The 21,455-nt window shown below is 51.6% G+C and overlaps 8 protein-coding genes across 8 annotated transcripts; 3 read left to right on the forward strand and 5 right to left on the reverse strand.

Moving 5' to 3' along the window:
• Positions 1 to 4: 4 nt before the first annotated feature.
• Positions 5 to 3,440, reverse strand: BO87DRAFT_374809 (uncharacterized protein). Its single transcript, XM_025622874.1, has 5 exons — positions 2,338 to 3,440; positions 1,328 to 2,284; positions 961 to 1,278; positions 726 to 907; positions 5 to 558 (listed from the first exon to the last, which is right to left on the reverse strand). Exons 1-5 carry the CDS (start codon positions 3,155 to 3,157, stop codon positions 217 to 219), a joined length of 2,619 nt encoding a protein of 872 aa, XP_025481935.1. The 5' UTR covers positions 3,158 to 3,440; the 3' UTR covers positions 5 to 216.
• A 669-nt stretch (positions 3,441 to 4,109) lies between these two features.
• Positions 4,110 to 5,793, forward strand: BO87DRAFT_330680 (DUF3984 domain-containing protein). Its single transcript, XM_025620310.1, has 2 exons — positions 4,110 to 4,306; positions 4,371 to 5,793. The coding sequence occupies exons 1-2, from the start codon at positions 4,301 to 4,303 to the stop codon at positions 5,631 to 5,633; spliced, it is 1,269 nt and encodes a 422-aa protein (XP_025481936.1). The 5' UTR covers positions 4,110 to 4,300; the 3' UTR covers positions 5,634 to 5,793.
• A 678-nt stretch (positions 5,794 to 6,471) lies between these two features.
• On the reverse strand, positions 6,472 to 6,864 carry BO87DRAFT_239557 (uncharacterized protein). Its single transcript, XM_025618829.1, has one exon. It carries the CDS (start codon positions 6,728 to 6,730, stop codon positions 6,524 to 6,526), a length of 207 nt encoding a protein of 68 aa, XP_025481937.1. The 5' UTR covers positions 6,731 to 6,864; the 3' UTR covers positions 6,472 to 6,523.
• A 134-nt stretch (positions 6,865 to 6,998) lies between these two features.
• BO87DRAFT_304197 (cut8/STS1 family protein) lies at positions 6,999 to 8,021 on the reverse strand (the record flags this gene model as incomplete). Its single annotated transcript, XM_025619272.1, has 2 exons — positions 6,999 to 7,861; positions 7,943 to 8,021. 2 exons carry the CDS (start codon positions 8,019 to 8,021, stop codon positions 6,999 to 7,001), a joined length of 942 nt encoding a protein of 313 aa, XP_025481938.1.
• A 2,044-nt stretch (positions 8,022 to 10,065) lies between these two features.
• Positions 10,066 to 13,987, reverse strand: BO87DRAFT_330685 (ATP-dependent RNA helicase MTR4). The gene is made up of 5 exons (XM_025620311.1): positions 13,043 to 13,987; positions 11,928 to 12,989; positions 11,280 to 11,875; positions 10,658 to 11,223; positions 10,066 to 10,569 (listed from the first exon to the last, which is right to left on the reverse strand). The coding sequence occupies exons 1-5, from the start codon at positions 13,902 to 13,904 to the stop codon at positions 10,389 to 10,391; spliced, it is 3,267 nt and encodes a 1,088-aa protein (XP_025481939.1). The 5' UTR covers positions 13,905 to 13,987; the 3' UTR covers positions 10,066 to 10,388.
• Positions 13,988 to 14,168: 181 nt separating this feature from the next.
• Positions 14,169 to 14,869, forward strand: BO87DRAFT_457422 (cytochrome c oxidase VIIc family protein). Its single transcript, XM_025628800.1, has 4 exons — positions 14,169 to 14,220; positions 14,282 to 14,459; positions 14,526 to 14,558; positions 14,621 to 14,869. The coding sequence occupies exons 2-4, from the start codon at positions 14,282 to 14,284 to the stop codon at positions 14,644 to 14,646; spliced, it is 237 nt and encodes a 78-aa protein (XP_025481940.1). The 5' UTR covers positions 14,169 to 14,220; the 3' UTR covers positions 14,647 to 14,869.
• Positions 14,870 to 14,960: 91 nt separating this feature from the next.
• Positions 14,961 to 19,660, forward strand: BO87DRAFT_354986 (Elongator subunit IKI3). Its single transcript, XM_025621312.1, has 9 exons — positions 14,961 to 16,274; positions 16,328 to 16,420; positions 16,471 to 17,030; positions 17,080 to 17,233; positions 17,287 to 17,629; positions 17,679 to 17,923; positions 17,976 to 18,109; positions 18,163 to 18,442; positions 18,515 to 19,660. The coding sequence occupies exons 1-9, from the start codon at positions 15,137 to 15,139 to the stop codon at positions 19,582 to 19,584; spliced, it is 4,017 nt and encodes a 1,338-aa protein (XP_025481941.1). The 5' UTR covers positions 14,961 to 15,136; the 3' UTR covers positions 19,585 to 19,660.
• mvd1 (diphosphomevalonate decarboxylase MVD1) lies at positions 19,623 to 21,322 on the reverse strand. The gene is made up of 2 exons (XM_025626631.1): positions 21,144 to 21,322; positions 19,623 to 21,079 (listed from the first exon to the last, which is right to left on the reverse strand). Exons 1-2 carry the CDS (start codon positions 21,212 to 21,214, stop codon positions 19,936 to 19,938), a joined length of 1,215 nt encoding a protein of 404 aa, XP_025481942.1. The 5' UTR covers positions 21,215 to 21,322; the 3' UTR covers positions 19,623 to 19,935.
• Between the last annotated feature and the right edge of the window lie 133 nt (positions 21,323 to 21,455).

Below are 21,455 nucleotides of genomic sequence, written 5' to 3' on the forward strand. Positions count from 1 at the left end.
TTGCTTTTCATTGAAAGCCAATAATACTCAATTCTGTATTGCAAATGAGTCATCCGTATCCTAGCGAACAGTCCAGTAAACCAAGTAAGACACAGCCTAATTACCCCAACGTCAAAACGCCTGTTCTATTATTCCTAACGCCGGTTCAGATTGGATGAGAAATTATTCAGGCCCGCTTATGAAAACAATAACCCAAAAGAGCAATAGAATAGACTCCTAAAGTTTGACTCGCGCCTTAATCCCCTTTCCATGATAAAACACTATATCCCGATAGTGTTGAATCTGAACGCCAACCTTCGCCACGGCATCTAATCCTAGAGTGCCACCCAGCGCTTTCTTCAGCGCATCATAACCAATACCGCCGAGGTTCAAGTCCACAGGCAATCGGGGTGTGACTGAGATACCCGGCGGCACGGGGAACGGCACCCGGTAGTCGATGGTGCCGACTTCCTCGTCGCCTTCGTAAAATGCCTGCGCATATACCGAAGTGATATCAATGGTGGTGTTGGGAAATGGTGAGGACAGTGTGAACTCGGCCGTGGATGACCAGAGGTGCATCTAGTAGCAGCACTCACGCAAGTTAGTCTTCCTCTTGTCTTGAACGGAGCGCGCGCTCCGTGGATGAATAAATGCCTCGTCATGATTATGGTTATGGTTATGATAACGTAATGTGTAGTGGTTTATGTGCCATGTTCTGAGACGATATCTATGAAAGTAGATAATACCGTAGCTCCTTGGATGAACCCTTTTGAGTCATCATCAGGGTCGTCCCCGGCACCCGGGGCATGAGGCACGGGTACCCGAGGAATCTGGACCTCGAGCCCTAGTTTCGACAGCGCCTTCCCGAGTTTGGGTAGTCCCGGGATGGTTCCCTCATGTGTCCGTACTGTAACAGTTGTGTTGTATCCTGCGACTATGGTTAGGAATCGGAAGTGGAAAAAGAGGCTCTCTCGAGCTTACCTGAAATATACTTGGAGAGCAGCTCCCGGCCAGCAGCGACGCCTGTCTCCCCATCCAAAACAAGTGGGCTCCAAGTGAGGTCCACGGGGAGACCATCATTGGTGCCCGGGGTAATGGTAAGATCCTTTGCAGTGATGTGTCCGACTCTAGAACCATTGAATAGAAGCAGGAAATCTACCGATGGCACAGATGCTGAGTACGGCGAGGGATTGGTCACGTTGACCAGAGCCTTCACCAGAAGAGACGAGGCAGTAGTAGCTCCAAGTTCTACCGATGCAATATGCGGGCTTAATTCGTCCAAAGAGCCACCGTATGGGGCTACAGAAAGTCAGTCGATAGGCAGGGGAGTCAGCTAGATATGACTTACGCTTAACCACAATCTCACCCTGCGCGGGTATCTCACGAACAGCAAAAGTGCCCAGCCCCGTAGTGACTTCGGCATCTACACTGGCGGCAACATCTAGCTTGACCCGTTTCCCCTGGAAAATCAAGTCTTGAAGAACGTCGGTCAAAACATCTTCATCCGTCACTTCAAGCGGCGCTTTCTTGATCCCGAAGTCGACGTATAGCGCTGGTGAGCCATCAACATCATCGAGCAGAGTCGAGTTGGCAGCCTGCCATTTCCGTAAGTTCAGGATCCCGAGCTTATTGCCACCGTAATAAACGTCAGCAGTAGCCCGGACCCTGGGGACATCCAACTGAAGTCCCAATTCTTTCGGCAGCCCAATCAGCACTTTCACCAACGCAGATACCGTCGGTTGTGATTCTGGAGAATCGGGTTCCGCAAAGGGATCTGGCAGGGTGAAATGCACGTCCGACATTGTGAAGTTCCTGACGAGATTGTCAAGGGCATGCCCAGTGAAACTCAGCGGCACCGTCACGCTTTTGAGAATATCTACAACCCATCCGGGAGTAGCTAGAGAAGGCGGATCCGCCCCACGGACATAGACAGTGGTTCCATCTCCATGAATATAGCTCTTGACCAGGAAATCCAGAGGGGAACTCTTCATTCCTGGACAAACTCTGGTCAGATCCTCAGAGAGACCTTGAATCATGCCGGCGACATCAACTGATGTTGGCTGGCCAGGAGTAACCGGAAACCCGCGAGTCGTAGCAGCGGCTACCCGAATCGGGGCATCACCTGGAGAGCAATTGGGGACCAGGACTTCGAACCCCAGTGGAGGAATGTTCACTGCGAACGGTGAATCAAACTGGACAGCGGCTGAGGCATCAATTGCCATTGCGCCTTGCTGTCCTGGGTCTTCCGCATCATGGACGTTGAGATTCGTGATGTTGACAGCGGGCAAAGAAGGAAAGTCGCCCTCTAAGTTTGAGTTAGGGGCTTATACGACGAATCTAAACAATAGGAGAACCAACCTTCAATGGTGAGGGAGTCGGAAAGGAGCTGCTGGCCCAGGCTGAGGAGTCCCGACTTGATATCAAGGGTTGCTGTTCCTCTGACCGTCAGCTTCTCGAGCTTTCCACTCAACCAATCCAATGCCACGTTGTGGATTCCCTCGAAGTCCCCAGGCACGAAGTCTGCCAGGAAATTGACATGGTTTACATGACCATTCTGAATGTTGACCTTGACGGAAGGCAGGTTGGCCGTGCCTAGAAGAACGTTCCCATACTCCGGGAGATATATTTCGACTTCCGACTGGCCGGATTCGGCCTCCCTTCCGATCCAAGTGACAAAACGACCAATGTCCCGCACTGGTTTCTTGTGTACGCGCCGCGCATCGAGCACCACGTCCCCTTGTATCCGAGCTTGAAGGCCATCTGCAGTGGCTGATTCAATCGAGACATTGGTGGGCTTAAAGACCACCGCCTCCTTGGCGTATTCCTTGACGGCCGCTGGGGCGATAAAGGCGAATATGAGGATGGCGACTACAGCAGCCACAGTAAGGAGAGCACAGAAGATCGGCCATCGTATACGTCCACGGCGATTCTTGAGCGTCCCACTGGAGGAGAGACTTCGAGGTCGGACAGACGACGGCCTCCTGGAGCCGGTCCCGCCGTATCCCAGGAGATCGTCATCGTGACGGACGAGGAGAGGGGTTGATTCAGAGGATAGCTCATACGGACCCGGCTCCGAATCTGAATGATGGGAAGCTTTGCCAATGGACGTTGGGGAGCGATGAGGCGAGATCGGTCGTGGCTCTTGCTCTATCAGAGGCCGACTTGCCTCCTCAGCCATGGTGGGCCGGGCGCTAGGGAGCGGGGAGAAGATCGGGGTTGGAGAACGACAGAATGGCACACTCCGAAGAGCAGCTAGAGAGATGAAGACGAGTTGTGGCAAGTTGGGATGAAAGTGAGTGCTTGGCAGAGGGGAGGGGGTAATCGGAGGAAATAAATACGTAGCGGGAAGGCAAGAGAGAGGCAATGATGGGCTGAGGGAATGGCGATGAAGGAGTGACAAGTTGACAGGGCAGAGTGATTGGGTACGTGGAGAGCATCCCGGCCAGTCCAGTCCAGTCCGGCTGATCGTCAACGTAAGTAAGGCTGGTCCGGGCGGTGTGGGGATGGCATTCACTCTCTCCCATCATTTATCAGGAAGTCAAGGTGAGGCAGATTCTTACTAACTCATCAAATGATTCGATGATCTGCTGGATTCGGTAAGCCCCAGATCTTGTTGCTGCCCTACTCGGAGATTTTCTGATTTATACTGGGATTATCCAGGCAACCCGATTTACTTGGTCGAGTCCCAACCAAATGCAGTAAGTGGCACCACTTCGCGTCACTATAAATATACTGTCACACGAGTTGCTTGGTAGGGGATTATACACTTATTTAATCGATGTGGATTTCAAGTCAAATAAACTACACTCAGAGTGGAGCTCTGATGTTCACGATTAATCTCAATAGACTGCATAAGCTGGAATAGTGCGGTACTAGACACTAGTCAACAATGTGGAAGGGGTCACGATAACGGACAACAGATAGCAGCGACCAGTTAGATAGATACTGGATGACGAGACACTAACGCCTTTTTCATCCAACCATGCTTTGCCTCAATTAAGCTTATAACTAGTTAACCTGTAAGCAAGAGATCAATGTCTTCAAGACCACCCCCCCCCCCCCCCCCAAAAGGTTGTTGGAGTCCGGAAGTCATGAAATTGAATGCCCGCATTTTCACATGCCATTCCGCGCACGGGCGCCCCCTTCAAGCTCCAGCCGAAGGTGGTTCGATCTTCTCCTCCAACCCCGACGATCATCACGATCTGGGTTTAATAGCCCATTGTGCCCTCTCTCCATCTTCCATCAATCTTCCCACCTCATTTGTCTCGAATACTTCCCCGCAAAAGATCTTCCGGTGACCCGTGTGGTCCTTAACGCCCTCATGGATGTGAGTGAGCCCTTACCCCAGATCCACCCACAACCCACTCACTAACTTCCCCATCAAACATCAGTCTTCACAATCTCAAGGCGGGTTTCGATCACGCCGTTCATATCCCGCCTTACACCATGTATCTCTATCTCCACTAAACCCTCGATTCCCCATCGACGATGACGACACCGATGCCCCAGACTACTTCTCTCCTCGCCACGAAACCCCCGGCACCCCCAGCGCAACCAGGACCTCGTATCTCTCTAGTTTCTCCGTCCCCGGAACCCCAGGCGTCCTATCCCACTCTCACTCCCGTAGCGGGTCCCGCGTTCGTCGCCAAATCCGAAGCAAGAGCTCCTCTCGCATCCATTCCAGCGACACCAATCTACAGTCCCGGAGCGTGGCCAGTCCACTCCATCACCAGCAGAATGAAGAGCTCCGTCGAAGCAGAACACGCTCCTCCCGGCGTCACCCCGATGCCGCCGCCCACCATCACAACCCAGACACAGAATGGATGCTCCGCGCAGGCATTGCCCTCGCATCCTCGACCCGCGAAGAAAAGGGTCAAAGCTGGCTCGTGAAACGCCAAAGCTCAACTAGCCTCGTCTCAGACAGCCATCAAATCGATCTAGACAGCCAGCAACAGCAACAGTCATGGGCTTCACGGAGCAGCGCCCGTCGTTCTCAATCCGGCATATCCACACCTGCCGCCTACTCTCGTCGAGCCTCTCGCTCAGGCCCAACAAGCCGCAGATCCAGCAGACCCGACCTGGCCATGACCAGTCTCGACATAAGCCGGTTTTCCAGCAGACAAGAAAACCCCACTACGACCAGCAGCAGTGGCATTCACACCCCCATCGAAGAACAATCCCGTCACATGCTCCCCGATTTCGTGGACGAGCGCATCCGCGCCGAGATGGCAAACATAGCCGATGAAGAAGAAGATGAAGAAGACAACCTCAGCTTCACAACCACTTCGGACTCCCTCATTGCCTCTGAAGACGAAATCGACGAACAAGAATTCCAGCATCTCACCCGTGAACGAGGCTTCGGACTAGGCAGCTGGATCGACCGAATGGTAGAATGGACCTTATTTGGTGTCGACGACTGGCCACTTTCCACAACAACAGCGACCACCGCTCCACCAGCAGTAACATCAGGAGGGGCCATCAATCACGACCCTCAGTCTCTCACGCACGACAACATCCATTCCCAAGAAACAGACACCATATCCATAGCCACAGAGTCAGACATCGCTTCCATAAGCGAAGAGAAACCCGGAACTCGCGGCGGGTGGGAAGATGCCGGGTGGTTGTTCAGGATAGTGAAACAGGCATTGTCATGAACGGGGGAAAAGGAACACGAAACATAACAGGACTAATTTCAATACTTTTACTTGCATATTTATTGTATATCTGATCTAACCATGGATGGATCCCATCTCTTCTCTACGAGAATACAATCACCACTAGTAATAGCAAAATATATATTTATACATATAGGGCAACCAATAAGATCAAATAAGTACTAAACAGGCATAAGCATTGATTGAAGCTGCCTATGTAAATACTTACCTAAGAAAGTAAGCACAAGACAAGGGTTACTACATGTTGACTTCATCAATTCCTGATTTCTCATCCTGCACGACGGTCTGCGAACACGTAAGTGCATACGTAGACCCCCATGCTGACATGGCCAGTTAGTTTCGGCATTCGTGGTTAGCGTACCAGCGGGTAGACTGGTTGATAGCCATGTACTAATAGTAAATTTCGCAGTTATTGGGGTGTGTCCACGGTGTCTGTTTCATTGAAAGTTGCTATTGAGTTTTTACTACTATGGGATGGATAGTACTACCGGTTGTAAGTGTTGGCGATGAAGTGGGCCTGATCTAAAGGGAGTTACTGGTTAGGCAAAATATATATCTGCAGTGCGAGGTGGGTTTCCCCATTGTGGAACATTAGCAGGAGGATGAATGATCATAGCACAAGGATGTAACGAGAGTATCAGTTGCCTGATAACCCGAGACGGCTCGGGAGGTTGGTTCTCGTGGTATTGTGACTATCTGGACAATGATGCTCCCTTTTGTTCTTATGCTTTACTGACATGTAGTGTAACCCGTCCCACCAAATGAAAGAGGCCTCCCAAAACCCGAAGAAGAATATACCTGACACCAGTGATATTATGGGGAAAATAGTAAAGGGTATACAAGATAGGGCAAAGACAAGGAAAATGCAGCTAGGCTGAAAGAATGAAGCGGTTTTTTCCCACGGCGGTTCGAGTATATATCGCCGAGACAGAAGAAGAACACATGAAGTGGAAGGAAATGATGATCGAAAGGAATGAAAGAATGTACCATGCTCGGCTGTGACAATGCAGGATCATGGTGCAATTTTGAAGCGAAATGAAGGATCCTGGGCCTTGATCTGACAATCTAGAAATCATGGGGTTGGCGTCCAGAGATATGACACAAAGGAGGAAATGGAAAATAAACGAAAAAGAATATGTTTGCTTGCACACAGTAAACGCCAAGCTGACCCTCAACTCTAGTTCATGCAGTAGGTAGTCGTGATCGTATCATACGTGGACGTGCACGGTCGAGGATTCGGACAGAGCCCTGAAAATTTGTAGGGCGGGTGAGAGTGTCGCGAAATTGATGTGATGGTTGGAAATGAGGATAAAGGCGGATTGCGGTTGTCGATGGCTGACCGGCTCACCATGGCCCAACCTTGACGGGGGTACCGAGCCCGTATGTGCCCGACAGGAGTTGCTCCCGGATGGACCCAAGGTCATTGCCGCCTGGGCTTCCATAACCTTGGGCATCCGGTCTGTGCATCCATCCCAAACTGGAACCCAGCTCGTTGACGGCTGCCTGCAGTTTACCGCCCGAGTTATGATTGTGCTTCGCCAACTTCTGATCCCAACCACCATACTGTAACTGAATTCCCCCTCCACGCTTAGCTGCTTCCCGAATCACCAGAATCCAAGCCTTGCAGATCTCGTCGTATGCGGAATCCCGCTCGAGGTTGTTCTGTGGTGTACTCCAACGGGGCAATGCGTGAATAATGTCGGTCGCACCATCCAGGTAACTCAAAGAAACAGATGACTGCGTCTCGTGAGGCGGTAAGAAGTGTGGAGTGAAGTCGCTCAAAGCATCTAGAAGATTTCCCAGTGGTTGTCGGACACGATTGTATGCATAATCTGATTCGGAGTTGCCACCGAGTGGGAACGACGACTGAAGGGCGGATTCGTAATGTCGAAGGACTTGAAGGGCAGATGCCACACTGGGTCGAGGTGCTGTGTGGACTACTTCATCGACCAAACCTGGATGACGCTCACACACAGTCCGGAGGATGCCCCGAAGAGCGTCTGTGTCCAAGGTCTCCAGCAGTCGGGGGAGAGCGAGAGGCCGTCCGCTGACGTTTGGACGAGCACGCTTGATGTTTCGGTTTACTGGAAGGGTTCTCGGAGTCAAGGCGGGAGAGTTGGTAGGTGACGCTGACATTCGACCATCGTGATCATTCTCATCGTCGGCTTTCCGTTTGCGGTTGTTGGGAGTGTGAATGGGAGTAGACACTGATATCAGTCAGTTATCAAAGGTCATATAACAAGGGGGTCATCATCAAATGCACTGGAGGAAGCCAAGGCAAGACTTACTTGGACGGGAGGGAGAAGGACGGGAGTATTCGTAAAAGTGATGAGGAGGCACAGGTGGTGTAGCCACCAAGCTGTTCATGATGACCACAAACAGCTGGATGGCAAAGGGAGAGGGAGGGGAGGGAGAGAGGTAGCGAGAGATGACGGGGGGGAAAGCAGAGATGGAGGGACCAAAGGTCAGCCAGGAGCACGAGGGAAAATATCAAAGGGAGGAAGGATAAGGAAAGCGAACAAGCAAGGGAAAGACGGAGTGCAGGATGGAGGATGAAGGGGAGACTTTCTGAAGTGGTGGGGAAAGAGAGAGAAAGACTGAGCGAGAAGCGGTGGACAGGCGGGTTGCGGGAGGCAACGCGGGCCTGAGATGCATTTCTCGCGGATCCATGACTCTGACTTGAAAGTCTGTGACTGCTCTTTCTCCTTTACCCTTTACCCACTTGCCTCAATGTGATCCACCCATTTCCACCTTGGAATCCTACCCTCTTCCTCCCTCCTGATTTGTGGCAAAAAAACCATATTATCCCAGGCTTTGCGCCTGCTGCATCTAACCTGGCCCTGCTCTGCACCACTTACAGCTCCCCAAGGTCCGCATGACCCCAACTCATCAAGCGTCAACTCTAAAACCGTCCGATAAACGGAGCATCTTGTCAATGACTGAAACAGTCAACCGGACTGTTCCACCGCGTGGCCGTCTTGGGATACGGGACCAACCATTTATCAATATCCCCTGATGCTACCATCATTTTCATATTTTCATATTTGCTCACCCAAGCTCGCAATATCCTTTCAACATGCTGTGCTTCTCGAAAAAGGTTACATGCTAACCCTGTGACGCTGTTGTGACTATGTCTACGTCTGCAGTCTCAAATTTCTGCCACCCCAGATTGACATTCATCTGCACTCCTTACCCCAGAGCAGGAATGATCCTCAAGCTGTAACCTGGTCAACCTTGCAGAAAATGATCCTTAGGGGTCTTGATTTAGTGGAACATTGAACTAACGTTGTCCAGCTACCCTGGCATCCGGAACTGGGGCTTATCAACACTGCTCGGGTTTAGTTCTGCTGCCTCCTTAGTCTGCATATATGTCTATACGTCATTGGAACTGATCCGACGCCTGGCTAAAAGATTAGTCCGACTGCAAACCCATATACTGAACCCAGAAGATCCCGGAGCGGGCTTACGGTCCAACACTATGAAACTTCCTAGTAACTTCCAGCGAAACGCCTCATTCGCGGTAATCAGCAATGAGAATGCGCTCATCTGAAACATATTCCCGCTGAACACAGCATCATGGTAACCTCGCCGTATTCCAGACACTCTCATTGAACTATCCCTCAAGCCACTCGGTTGACAGGTAGACGATGGACAGGTCTGACACTTGCTCGTGTCTGGACCATTGGTCTGGGGTTATTGTCCAACCGGTCGTGGCAGGCCCAAGAGAATTCTTATGGCTTTCTGGCTGCAAACGACGACGCCGTGACTATAGATCTCGTTCTCCGAACGACCTGATATATCGTCAAAGCATCTGTAATAGAGAGTCACTTACCACGCCGAGAGCTGCTCCTGAAAGCAAGTCTAGTGCGAAAGGCTCTCTCAGGAAATCTTCATACCGAACTCAATGACTACACAAAACCCGCACAATAGCGTAGCCAAATTCAAAGTAATACAAGAAAACAATATTATCCTCCCTCTTCAACACCACAGGCCAAGTAAAGCCTCCAATCAACCAACCCATAATCCCAATCAAACCAAGCCAACGCCCAGCAGTGTCAAGCACCGACAACCATGATCCAAGCACAAAGAAAACATACATACACTGACTGCAACATTAACAAACCTTTCTATTTCCCCAGTCGTTCGTACGACAAATACAGACTGGGGGTAAGATTACCGGTCGTTGGCTTCATTTTAAATGAATCGTGTCATTGGGGTGCCTAAACACCACTCCCCTCACATATATGCACATGGAGCAGCAACGGAGCCGATTTCTGGGTACGGGGTTTGCGTTTGAAGACGGATAAAATGTATTTCAAATAGAAGGTGACACTATGAGGCATGGGTACTACTGGGTACTAGTCTAGATAGATGGAAGTGGATGGTGATGGTATGAAGCCTAATTGATACTGTCGCTTCTTGATGTAGTCTAGAAATATTGTTGTGTACATCTGATGGGCTCAGGTAACAGAAAGCAAGTAGGAAAAGTAAGATGAAAAAGGGAATGAGATATCTCATTTACAGATAGTAAGAAAAAAAAAAAGTAACGAACAACAAAGCCAAATCCTTTTTGGGAAGCCTGACGCCAGAAAAATGCGACCACCCAGACATACCGCGCAAACCATCCTTTACAACAGAGGTGATGATGATGATGATAAATGAGGAGGACAAAACTGACCCAAGGGAGAAGATAGATAGATACAAGAACTACTAATGATAGGTAGCAGCAGTACCTTAAAGATACAAGGACTGGGCAGCGACAATGTCCCTGCGCACCTTGGTCAAGGCTGTCTCGAATTTACCCTCCAAATCTTCGCTTCCCATGACCTTGGCTGCCTGCGCCATCTGTCGGAGACACTCTTCCAATCGGCGGAAGACGCGAATCAAACTGCCTTCGTAGACGTCGGTCATTTTGCTGCATTAGGAAAAAAGGAAACCAGTCAGCAATCTAATACTACCACGGAAAAGAAAAACGGCCGCGAATGGTGGACATTAAAACTTACCAGATGTCAGCAAAAGACTTGCCGTTCGCCCATTCGAAGATGACCTCCATCAACTCCCAGTGGAAACCTTGCACGTATTCCTCCTCGTTGACCGCCAACTTGGACTCCTGGGAGACCTTGGCGACGATCCGAGCTTGCGCTTGGATCTCCCTGAGGGGCTTCGCGAGGTCTTCCCGTGTCAGAGCAGGGGTCTCCTTGGTCTTCTCTTCAAAGACGAAGACGCTCAGGGCAGATGCCACTTGCTCCGGCGTAAGGTTATTGAAGAAACCGTTGAAGAGAAGTTCACTGAGCATCAACTCGTCACCTGTACTAATCTCACAGGCAACGCGCGCCTTCAGTTGTACAACTTCGGCCTCATTAATGAATCCGAATCGACGAAGCACACGCTTACGGCATTTCAATTCTTCGAGTTGCATGATCGCCATAGCATCCGAGATCTTCTTCTTGGTCTCCTTGATTTTGTTTCCCAAATCCACCTTCTCGGAGTACTGATTGTATAGTTCGGGTAAACGTGGCGACTCGTGCAGGGGATTGGAGAGAAGACGGGACTCCAGAACCTCGATTTTCTACAACGTCAATTAGCCAACAGTGTCACTTCTTTTGTATTGTACGGGATACTTACCCTGAGCGTCTTTTTGAACTCGTCATCCTTGATACCCATGTTCTCAATAGGATCAAGAGTGGCAATGCCATCCGGGAAGCGCTTCTTCACTTCTTCCAGGGTGTTCTTTAGGTTGTTCCGTGTGTCATTTGGCTTCAAGTCTTTGGGAAGACGGAGGCAAACATGCGCAATGCTTTGGATACAGCTGAGAACAACCGGCACGACCTCCATGCGGGATTTTTCATCCTCCTTGGGTGGTCTGACGCCAGCTGGCAGGTCCTCGAATGACTTGGTGCCCACGGAATCTCCATCAGCAATGTTGAGGAGCACATCAACCACATGTTTCTGATGATCGTTGTACTCTTCATTCGAATTCTTCGGTGGCTTGCGATGCTTCCAATTGACAACGATACCCCACCCAAACTCCATGTCCTTATGCTTGATTTGAACCAAGCGCCCAGGCGTCATGTATGACAGGCAATGCTCGGGATGGCTCATCACTGCTTGCACATCATCGCCGAATTTGCGGAGCTGTTTACGCAGGTCGTAGTATTCGCGGATAGTTCCTTCGTCAGGAATGTTGAGATTGGCACGCTTCTCTTCCATTTCCGTGAGTTCTGTAGCACAATTAGCAAGCGGCTTTCGAAAAATCAGGGTATAAGGACGCACGTTTCTCAAGCTCTGCGACACCGGCGGTGTTCTGGAATTGGTAGAAACATTTCTCCAGCATGAACTCGGGCGAGATGCCTTCCACACGCATGAGGTTAAGAATCATGTTGTAACCCAAATGGAAAGCCGAATTTAGTCGATCCTGTTCACCACGGACGATTTCCTTCGCCACGGCGGGGTCCATCTCCTCACCCACCATCATGATAACAATACCGCGATCATCAAGACCTCTTCGACCAGCACGGCCAGACATCTGGATGAACTCTGAAGGCGTAACCCAACGCTGGCTGAAGCCGTCGAATTTCCGGACGCTTGTGAAGACGACAGTTCTCGCAGGCATGTTAAGACCAATAGAGAACGTCTCAGTGGCGAAGAGTACCTTGATCAGACCTTCCTGGAAAAGAATCTCAATCGTCTCCTTGAGGATAGGGAGCAGACCAGAATGGTGGACACCAATACCCCTGCGAAGAAGAGGCAAGATATTCTGGATCTGAGGCAATTCTCTGTCCTCCTCGGACAACATCTCGATCGCGCTGTCAAAGACCTTCTGAACCATCTCTTTCTCAGAATCGTCGTTGAAGGCCAAGTTCTTCATCTGCAAAGCACAGCTCTCACATTCGCGCTTGCTGAAACTGAACACAATGACAGGGTTCAGGTTCTTCAGCATGACCATCTTCACAATCTTGAAAATGTCGCTCTTTTCCTGGGTGCCACCCTTGTTCAACCTCTTATCCTTGCCCTTTCCTTTCCGCTTGGCCATCGCATCTGACGGGTCGTCGCCCCTCTTGTCGGCGATACTGCTCATGGCCTTCTGGAAATTCTCCTCACGGAATACTCCCTTCTCATCCACAACAAGATGCATACCTTCCGATCCATTGGGGAAGAAGTAGTGTTGTAGTGGTGTCGGCCGGAAATCGGTATAGACGACGTGGCAGGGTTGGTTGTGCATCTTCGTTACCCATTCGGCGAATTGCATAGCGTTAGGAATGGTGGCAGACAAGAACACATATCGAACCTTGTCGGGCAACAAGATGATGGTTTCCTCCCAGACAACACCTCTGACTATAGCGTAGATCAGTATCCAGTAAACTAAGGCGGAGATCGGTTAGACATACTCGCATCACGCATATAGTGGATCTCATCGAAAATGACCCAGGCAACTTCGCGCATAATCTCGGAACCCCGGTACAGCATGGACCGCAAAATCTCAGTTGTCATGACCAGGCAAGTGGCTGTTGGGTTGATGGTAACATCTCCAGTCATCAAGCCCGCATCTCCAAATTCCTCGGCAAACTCTCGGTACTTCTGGTTACTCAATGCCTTGATCGGACTCGTATAGATGACTCTCTGGTTGTTCTTCAAACACTGCGCAATGGCGTACTCGGCGACCACGGTTTTTCCGGCACTAGTATGAGCTGAAACCAAGACACTTTCTTCTCTCTGGATCGATGCAATCGCGACCTGCTGGAAAGGATCCAAAGTGAATGGCCACACCCTGGCAGGGGTCTCCGGCGGCTTGTGTTCGGAAATGGGCACGTATGGGTACTTCGGCGGGATGGCGACCTGATGCCGCACCTGGTGGGACAACTTGACAGAGGTAGAATCGTTGACGCCCTGAAGGCCTGCCGATCCCGCGACTTCGCGCTCCTGCTCCGTCTCGAATGAGTCCGCTACCACAGGCTCCGGTTCCTTCTCGAGGCGCGGGCGTTTCGCATCCGGTTGTTCACTGTTGTTGTCGGCGGCGGGGCTTTCTTCGTCCTCCTTCATTTCATCGGCTTCTTCTTCGACGGCAGGCGCATCCGTGATCTCAACATCCTCAGGGGTTTCCGTAGGGATTTCCGTAGCAGCACCGTCCTCCTTCACGTCGCCATTGACCTGTCGCTTCTTGCTCTTGTCTTTCTTCGCTCGTTTGGGAGCTCCGTCCGCAGGCCTAACGGCCTGAGGCTGGTCCTCGAAGACGTCGAAAAGCTCATCCATCGTCGACAGTCTGCCACAAAGGACGCGGGAACGCAAACTGGCCTGGACGGGTGGTTGACGTTCTGCACCGTCTCACAGAAGAGCGATCGCACCGAGAAATTTCAATGAACCCGTGAAGGGAAGCGGCGTGTGATTGGCCCAGACCTCTCAAGGCGGTGAATGGCTGCCGGCGAAACTTGCCGTTCGGAATAGTAAATCACGTGAGCGGACAGCCGGGGAGCAGCCGGGAGTATCGTTCCACTCGACTTGCTCGCACCTCCGCCCGTTGATATCAGTAGGATTGTCTCGACCGTCGTGCTTCTCTGCCTCATTCAAAGTGGGTGAAACCCAGTGTCCTCCATATCCCATCTAGTCAATTGCCTCTAACCCAGCTCAAGATGTACGCTGCTACCGCCCTCCGCGCCAGAATGGCCAACTCCTTCGTTGCCCGTCGTGGCTTTTCCACCACCCGCGCTCAGCTCGGTAGCCCTTACCACTACGCCGAGGGCCCTCGCTCCAACATTCCCTTCAACCCCCTGACCAAGTACTTCTTCTGGAGATACTGGGCTTTCATGGGTATGTGGCCCAATTGGTTGCTGTGATCGTTGCGAATCGGACATCTTGCTGACTTGCTTACTCTAGTCACCGGTTTCGGTGCCCCCTTCGCCATTGCTGGTATGTTACCATTCGTCTTGCGGCAGTTTACGTTCGTCTATCTAACATATTCATTCCTACAGTCTGGCAGACCTACAAGACCCGCTAAACGCTCTCTCGTGCTGTATTTCCACATGCAATGGCAATGTTGGGCATTGGCGGCTGGTCGAAAATGTATCCTACGTTGGAAGCGCTCGGAATTTGTGTATAAAGCTAGAGAATTCATTATGCTCTGATTCAGGAAATTCCCGGGGTGAAATTCACCCCAAAAACATTTGTAGTTGGGGGACGAAGCGCGGTGTGGTGGTGGTTGTCTGATGCCTTATTAGAATATGGATGAAGTCATTGGTCGATTTTTTGTCAGTAGGAAAATTAAAATCTTTGGCTCGGCTTCTGATATGATATTGTTCGCAATTCCGTGGGCGACGCGCGTGAAGGAAAATAAAACCTACGCTTGCAAAATCTAATAATCAACTCTATGAGAGTAAATTTCCTCTAGACATTATTTTTACATTTTTCCTTTCCCCCGTTCATTCTTTTCCCCCAGTGAAGCTTCCGTCGATTCATGGCGGCGGGGTAGAACACTACTCTTACAAAAGATGCGCAACCTCAAAATCGTGCGCCTCGCCGAGGTGCAGCTCCAGAATGAGCTTCCTTTGACAGCAACAGCTTGGGATACAGCTTCAGATGCTGTCGTTTGCACATTTGGACCTTCTGCGTCCCAGCCAGTCATAGAGCTCCGCAGAAAGCGTCATGACGCCTATTTTTCGGACCCCGTAGGGGCGGATGCATTTGAAATCATCGCATCCTGGGATGCACCATGCCCACTACCAGATCTGGACTGCGACCGGGTGCTCTCTCTGCACTACTTCGCTGATAATCTCACTGTCTGCCTGGTGCTGGAAGGAGGTGACATCGTCATTGTCCGTGAAGAACCCCTTCCCGGCGAGGACAAGATTGAGATTGTGGGTACTGTTGATGTTGGTATCACAGCTGCTGCATGGTCCCCCGATGAGGAGCTCCTGGCCTTGACTACGAGAGCCAATACATTCCTTTACATGACGAGAGAATTCGAAAATGTTGCCGAAATTACTTTCACGCAGGAGGACCTCCGCGCCTCCCAGCATGTCTCTGTGGGCTGGGGAAAGCGTGAGACCCAGTTCCAGGGTAAGCGTGCTAAGGCTCTTCGTGATCCTACTGTCCCCGAGAAGGTGGACGAGGGTAAGTTGAGCGCTAGTGATGATGGAAAGACGACCATCAGCTGGCGTGGTGATGGTGCTTACGTCGCCGTGAACAGCATCGAAGCTGGCGTTCGACGTGCGATCCGGGTTTACTCGAGAGAGGGAACCTTGGATAGCATTAGTGAGCCAGTGGATGGACTGGAAGGTGCCCTCAGCTGGAGGCCTTCTGGCAACCTTATCGCCGGTATCCAGCGCCGCGAAGATAGAATTGACGTGGTCTTCTTTGAAAGGAACGGCTTGCGCCATGGAGAATTTACTCTCCGCCTGACGGAGGAAGAACGGTCGACATGGGCTTCGAATATTCATCTGAGCTGGAACGTCGACTCAACGGTGCTTGCGGTGCAATTTCACGACAGAATCCAGTTCTGGACAACCGGCAACTACCACTACTACCTCAAGCAAGAGATTCCAATTGGAGTGAACGCCGAATATCCGTATCCGTTCTCCTTGAAATGGCATCAGGAGAAAGCTCTACGATTTATTGCTGGGGCGTCAGGTAATTAAAAAATTGCAAATATCTTCTATGGTCTGTTTTCTAATCCGTTACAGGATCAATGTTGGATGTGGACTTTGTTTTCGACGTATCTCAGGGATCCACCACCAGCCCGGACGATGTTGGCGCTGTCGCTGTCATCGATGGAAGTAAGTCTCACCACCACATATATTTGGTCGAATGTATCTGACGGCGAAAGAAATCCTTAAATTGACTCCTCTGAGGCTGGCGGGAGTTCCTCCTCCTATGGCTCACAATGAGCTGACACTAGACTCGAACATTGTTGATGTGGCATTCAGCAAGTCGGGAACGCGGATGGCTGTTCTTATGAAGGATCGGTTTTCTATCTTCCTCTGGTCTCTTAAAACGAGACCTGTTCCGTCCCCTATCCTTGAGTCGAGTTATCCGTTGTCGGATGCGCTTGATAGCCGGCCTCGACAGATTGCCTTTGTAAACGAACATGAAGTTTACATTCTCAAGGACAATGGTCCGAACAACAATCAAATTGAACGCACTGCTTTGGAGACACGCACGACTCAGGTTGCTTATCAGGCAGCGGATTCGGAGCAAATACTCTCAATGTTCACCTCCCTCGGACACGAAGCCCTGTGGTTCTCTCACGTTAAGGCGCCTAACCAGCCGGTCACCTACTCATATGTCTCCATGCCTTCCTCCGAGGAGTTTCAGATCCTACCTTGGCTTGAAAGCCCAACAGTCGATACGTACTGGGCTAAGTCTGCACAGATTTCTGAGGACGAGGTAAGCCCTTATCAGGACTTAGAATACGTTCATAGCTAAATTTCTGAAGCACGTTCTGGTCTCCATGACCAGGTCCGGGGCCCTGTATGCCAATAAGCGACTCCTTGCGAAGAATTGCACCTCCTTCCTTGTAACTCAGGCCCATATCCTGTTTACAACTTCCCTGCACCTGATCAAATTTGTGCACTTGACTACAGTGGAAGGTGAGAATATTGACAGTCTACCAGTTTTAACATCAGCTAATCCAATTTTTTAGATATGGATATTCCTCCGGACACTCCTGAAACTGATGAACGATGCAGAAGCATTGAACGCGGCGGACGTCTAGTGACTGTGATGCCCACAACCTTTGCTGTTATCCTGCAGATGCCTCGTGGAAACCTCGAAACCATCTATCCCAGAGCTCTCGTTCTGGCCGGTATCAGAAACTTCATTGACCGCAAGAACTATCGGGCTGCATTCTTGACCTGCCGTAGTCAGATGGTGGATATGAATATCATTCACGACTATGCTCCGGAGCAGTTCATGGAGAACATCCAATTGTTTGTGGATCAAGTAAAGAAGATTGATTTCATTGATGAGTTTATCTCCCGTCTTAGGTATGCAAAAACCTTGTTCTTCAAGGCATACTGGCTGATTACTTTCCAGTGAGGAGGATGTTTCCCAGACTCTCTACAAAGACACCCTGAAAACGCCCAAGGCAGACAATGCGCCGGCCGGAATTGTTGCAACAGCACCAAACAAGGGCAGCAAAGTCAACAAAATCTGCGACGCCTTCTTGTCTACTTTGGAGAAGCGCATTGACACCAACCTGCACAACCTGATCACTGCGCATGTCTGCAAGTCGCCACCAGATCTCGAGTCCGGTCTGCAGTTGGTTGCACGCTTGAGGGGTTTGTACTCCAAACTCCTGATTTTCCTACTCAATACTTACCTCTCTCGCAGAACAATCACCCGAACAGGCAGACGACGCAATCGAGCACATGTGCTTCTTGACGGATGCTAACCAGTTGTACGATAACGCGCTGGGGCTCTACGACCTCGAACTCACCCTCCTCGTCGCCCAGCAGGCCCAACGGGTGAGCAAGCATCTGTAACCCAACCAGCACAGCATACTAACTAACCGCACTAGGATCCCCGCGAGTACCTACCATTCCTGCGCAAGCTGCAGCAGCAACCCGAACTTCGCCGCTACTTCGAGATCGACAACTACCTGGGCCGGACATCCAAGGCGATCAAGCATCTGCACGCTCTGAACGCCCACGATGAACTCCGCGCGTACACAATCAAGCACGTCCTTTACAAGGACGCCATCGACCTCTACAAGTACCAAGCGGAGCAACTGCGCGAGATGACCCACCTCTACGCCGACTACCTCTTCGACCGGTCCAAGTACAAGGAAGCAGGCATCGGTACGTACCCAACAACCATCCCTTATCCCCAATCCTCACCCGCCAAACTAACCTTCTCCTCCTCCCATACAGCCTACGAATCCCTCGAACTCTACACCGACGCCTACAAGAGCTACCACCTCGCCCACCTCTGGCGCGAATCCCTCTACTGCGCAATGCTCGTGCCCCTCACATCCACGGAGCTAAGCGCGCACGCCACGGCCCTAATAAGCACCCTAGTCGAAGAATCCAAAGACTACACCTCAGCGGCAACCATCCATGCGGACCACCTGCACGACATCCCCGCAGCATCGCGTCTCCTCTGCCGAGCTTCCAAGTTCTCCGAGGCAACGCGCCTTCTCACCCTGCACAACCAATCGGCCCTAATCCCCGAGATAGTCGACAGCGGACTCGCCGACTCAATGGGCAGCATGACCGACCTGCTCGCGGACTTCCGCTCGCAACTCAACGCCCAAGTGCCCCGGATCCGCGAACTGCGCATCCGCCGCGCCACCGACCCGCTGGCTTACTTCGGCGGCGACCCTACTCTGGGCGACGGTGCCGCGGGGGTGGATATCCCCGACAATGTGTCGTTGGCGCCTACTGACGCTTCGACATTGGCGGGCCGGTCCATGTTCACGCGGTATACGGGTAACACGGGGAAGACAGGGAAGACGAGCTCGTCGCGGCATACGTCGAAGACGCGGAGGAAGGAGGAGAGGAAGCGTGCGCGTGGTAAGAAGGGGACTGTGTATGAGGAGGAGTATCTGGTTAATAGTGTGAGACGACTGTTGGAGAGGGCGAATTCGACGGTGAGTGAGGTTGAGGCGCTGGTTGATGCGTTGTTGAGGAGGGGTATGAGGGAGCGGGCGGTGGCGGTGGAGAAGGCGATGAGTGAGGTGTTAAAGTTGTGTAAGGAGAGTCGGGAGGAGGTGTTTGGGGCTTTGGTTGCTGAGGCTGTGGGTGGTGCTGATGGGGAAGGTGCTGGTGATGCTGGAGAGGGAGAGAATGGAGCTGGAGCTGCATTTGGGGAGGACGGAGTGCCTCATGCTACTGGAGGACAGAGTGTGTTCTGGGATAGTGTTACCGCTACGGCAAATGTTGGGAAGGGGAGGGAGGTGCCGGCGGTTAAGGAGATTAAGTTGTCGGCTTTGTTGAACTAAGGGGGTTCTCTCTAGGTATTATTGCATCTCATAACGTTGTTGTTCTTAGGTTTCACCAAAAAGTCATACATAGATCATTATAAAAATTCATGAAATCCGTCATGTGTTTTGGTTTATATTATTAAATGGGTATGCAAAAAGAAATGTTGAAGTGGCCCGGGAAAAAGAATTATCTATATTATATAGAGCGATGATGGCCTCTTATCGTCCGCGGAGCTAGAAGGGCTGATAGTCTGGGAAATTGCGCAACAAATGCAAAGCATATGGGTATCTTGAGGGTTTCCGATGTGCGGGGGCCCTCTGTTCGTTTAGTTGCTGGTGTTTCAATCCTCCCAGAATGCGATGAAGCCTCTAGGCAGAAAGGATGTCGCCCTTCTCACTGACAAGATGCTGATCCACCGAGATAGGACCCTCGCCAACACCGGTCAGGATCACACGGCTCACACCATCCTGGAGCGATTCCACGGTGCGGGGGTCCACCTCATCCAGGGACACGCCGGGGGTGGTAACGTCCTTCAGAGGCGTGTAGAAGGGACCTTCCCAGCCCTCTGCCTTCTCACCAAGAATAGCCTTAACGGTACCGGCAACAAGCTCGGTATCCTTCTCAAGGTAGTAGATGACAGCGTTCGGGCCCGCATCGTAGGTGTAGGCGCAGACGGTCCGGCCGACGGCGCGGTTGATGTCATGGACAAGTCTGACGGCAGCGCGAGAAACGTCGTTCATGTAGAAGATCGGAGGCCATGAGTCCAGGCAAGTGGCGTGGAAGCCGTTGGAGTCGCGCATCGTGATCTCTGCGAAGGCGGGGAAGTCACGGTTCTGAATGGCGGTCTCGATGGCAGCCATCCGCTCCGGAACAACAGTGTTCGCCCGGGTAGCAAAGAGGTTCGAAGTAGCGACGGTCGTCTGCATACCCTCAGTGCTGGGAACATCCTTCTTTGCGGCACTGACAACCAGGATGAGGGCACGCATTTCAGGCCAGTGAGACTGCGGCGCAACCTCCTCTGCCAAACTATCGCTTCCATCCTCCAGGGATCCAGCGCGCCAGGCGACATAACCACCCATCAGAGAACGGCAGGCAGAGCCAGAGCCCTGACGAGCGATGCGGCTCAGATCACGGGGCGACTGGGGCAGCTGGTAAAGGTCTGCCACGGCGCGAACAAGGGCCGCAAAGCCGGCAGCCGAACTGGCGAGACCGGCGGCGGTGGGGAAGTTGTTCTCGGAGACAATGCGGAGAGGGAAGGTGGACAGCTTGGGCAACGAGGGGTTTGCATCCTCGAGCTCACGACGGTGAGCGCGAAGGCTGGCCAGACAAGCAAGTGTACGCTTGGAGGATTGGATGTCTTGGGGCTTGCCGTTCAGGGTGAGCTCGTCCTTGGCGGGGTAAAAAGAAGCGCAGGAAGCGGTGGTGAGAGTGCGGAGGGAACGCTGCGAAAGGGTGACGGAGAGGGAAGAGTTCGTAGGAAGGTTGAGAACAGCATCGCGCTTGCCCCAGTACCTATTGAAGCACAATTAGATTCCACCAAACGTGCGTATGATCGGATACAGAGTGGGAGGCATACTTGATGACGGCGATGTTGACAGGGGCGGTGGTGGTGGCCCGGAAGACCTGACTGTCAGCGGGAGCAGCCATTGTAGGACTATTAAAACAAGCAAAATACACTTGAAGAGACTTGGAGATAAAATATAAAAAGGAAGGAAGATAGAGAGAAGCGTTCAGGGGCGAAGGCTAAAGACGAGCGACGAAAAGGCGGGGGATTTCCTTGTTGGGAAAGTTTGGGGCTTTTGTTGTCGGGTTCCTGAGGCGGTGAGCGGCCAGAATTTGCCCGCCTTTCCGCCCGATCCAATCGATTTGCAATCAAACCTCATTATCC

This window comes from Aspergillus neoniger (genome assembly GCF_003184625.1).
Source record: "Aspergillus neoniger CBS 115656 unplaced genomic scaffold BO87scaffold_9, whole genome shotgun sequence".
NCBI classification, from domain to species: Eukaryota; Fungi; Ascomycota; class Eurotiomycetes; order Eurotiales; family Aspergillaceae; genus Aspergillus; species Aspergillus neoniger.

Bases quoted from the DNA above. Each gene is read 5' to 3' on its own strand.
- BO87DRAFT_374809 (XM_025622874.1), bottom strand. From the start codon at position 3,157: ATGGCTGAGGAGGCAAGTCGGCCTCTGATAGAGCAAGAGCCACGACCG. The intron at 1,279-1,327 runs GTAAGTCATATC...GACTTTCTGTAG, and splicing joins GGGTGAGATTGTGGTTAAGC to CCCCATACGGTGGCTCTTTG. The intron at 559-725 runs GTATTATCTACT...TGCTGCTACTAG, and splicing joins GGTTCATCCAAGGAGCTACG to ATGCACCTCTGGTCATCCAC.
- BO87DRAFT_239557 (XM_025618829.1), bottom strand. From the start codon at position 6,730: ATGATTTCTAGATTGTCAGATCAAGGCCCAGGATCCTTCATTTCGCTT.
- BO87DRAFT_330685 (XM_025620311.1), bottom strand. From the start codon at position 13,904: ATGGATGAGCTTTTCGACGTCTTCGAGGACCAGCCTCAGGCCGTTAGG. The intron at 12,990-13,042 runs GTATGTCTAACC...TCTACGCTATAG, and splicing joins CCACTATATGCGTGATGCGA to TCAGAGGTGTTGTCTGGGAG. The intron at 10,570-10,657 runs GTAAGTTTTAAT...TTCCTAATGCAG, and splicing joins AAGTCTTTTGCTGACATCTG to CAAAATGACCGACGTCTACG.
- BO87DRAFT_457422 (XM_025628800.1), top strand. From the start codon at position 14,282: ATGTACGCTGCTACCGCCCTCCGCGCCAGAATGGCCAACTCCTTCGTT. The intron at 14,460-14,525 runs GTATGTGGCCCA...TGCTTACTCTAG, and splicing joins GAGATACTGGGCTTTCATGG to TCACCGGTTTCGGTGCCCCC. The intron at 14,559-14,620 runs GTATGTTACCAT...TCATTCCTACAG, and splicing joins TGCCCCCTTCGCCATTGCTG to TCTGGCAGACCTACAAGACC.
- BO87DRAFT_354986 (XM_025621312.1), top strand. From the start codon at position 15,137: ATGCGCAACCTCAAAATCGTGCGCCTCGCCGAGGTGCAGCTCCAGAAT. The intron at 16,421-16,470 runs GTAAGTCTCACC...TGACGGCGAAAG, and splicing joins TGTCGCTGTCATCGATGGAA to AAATCCTTAAATTGACTCCT. The intron at 17,924-17,975 runs GTTTGTACTCCA...CCTCTCTCGCAG, and splicing joins GTTGGTTGCACGCTTGAGGG to AACAATCACCCGAACAGGCA.
- mvd1 (XM_025626631.1), bottom strand. From the start codon at position 21,214: ATGGCTGCTCCCGCTGACAGTCAGGTCTTCCGGGCCACCACCACCGCC. The intron at 21,080-21,143 runs GTATGCCTCCCA...GTGCTTCAATAG, and splicing joins GTCAACATCGCCGTCATCAA to GTACTGGGGCAAGCGCGATG.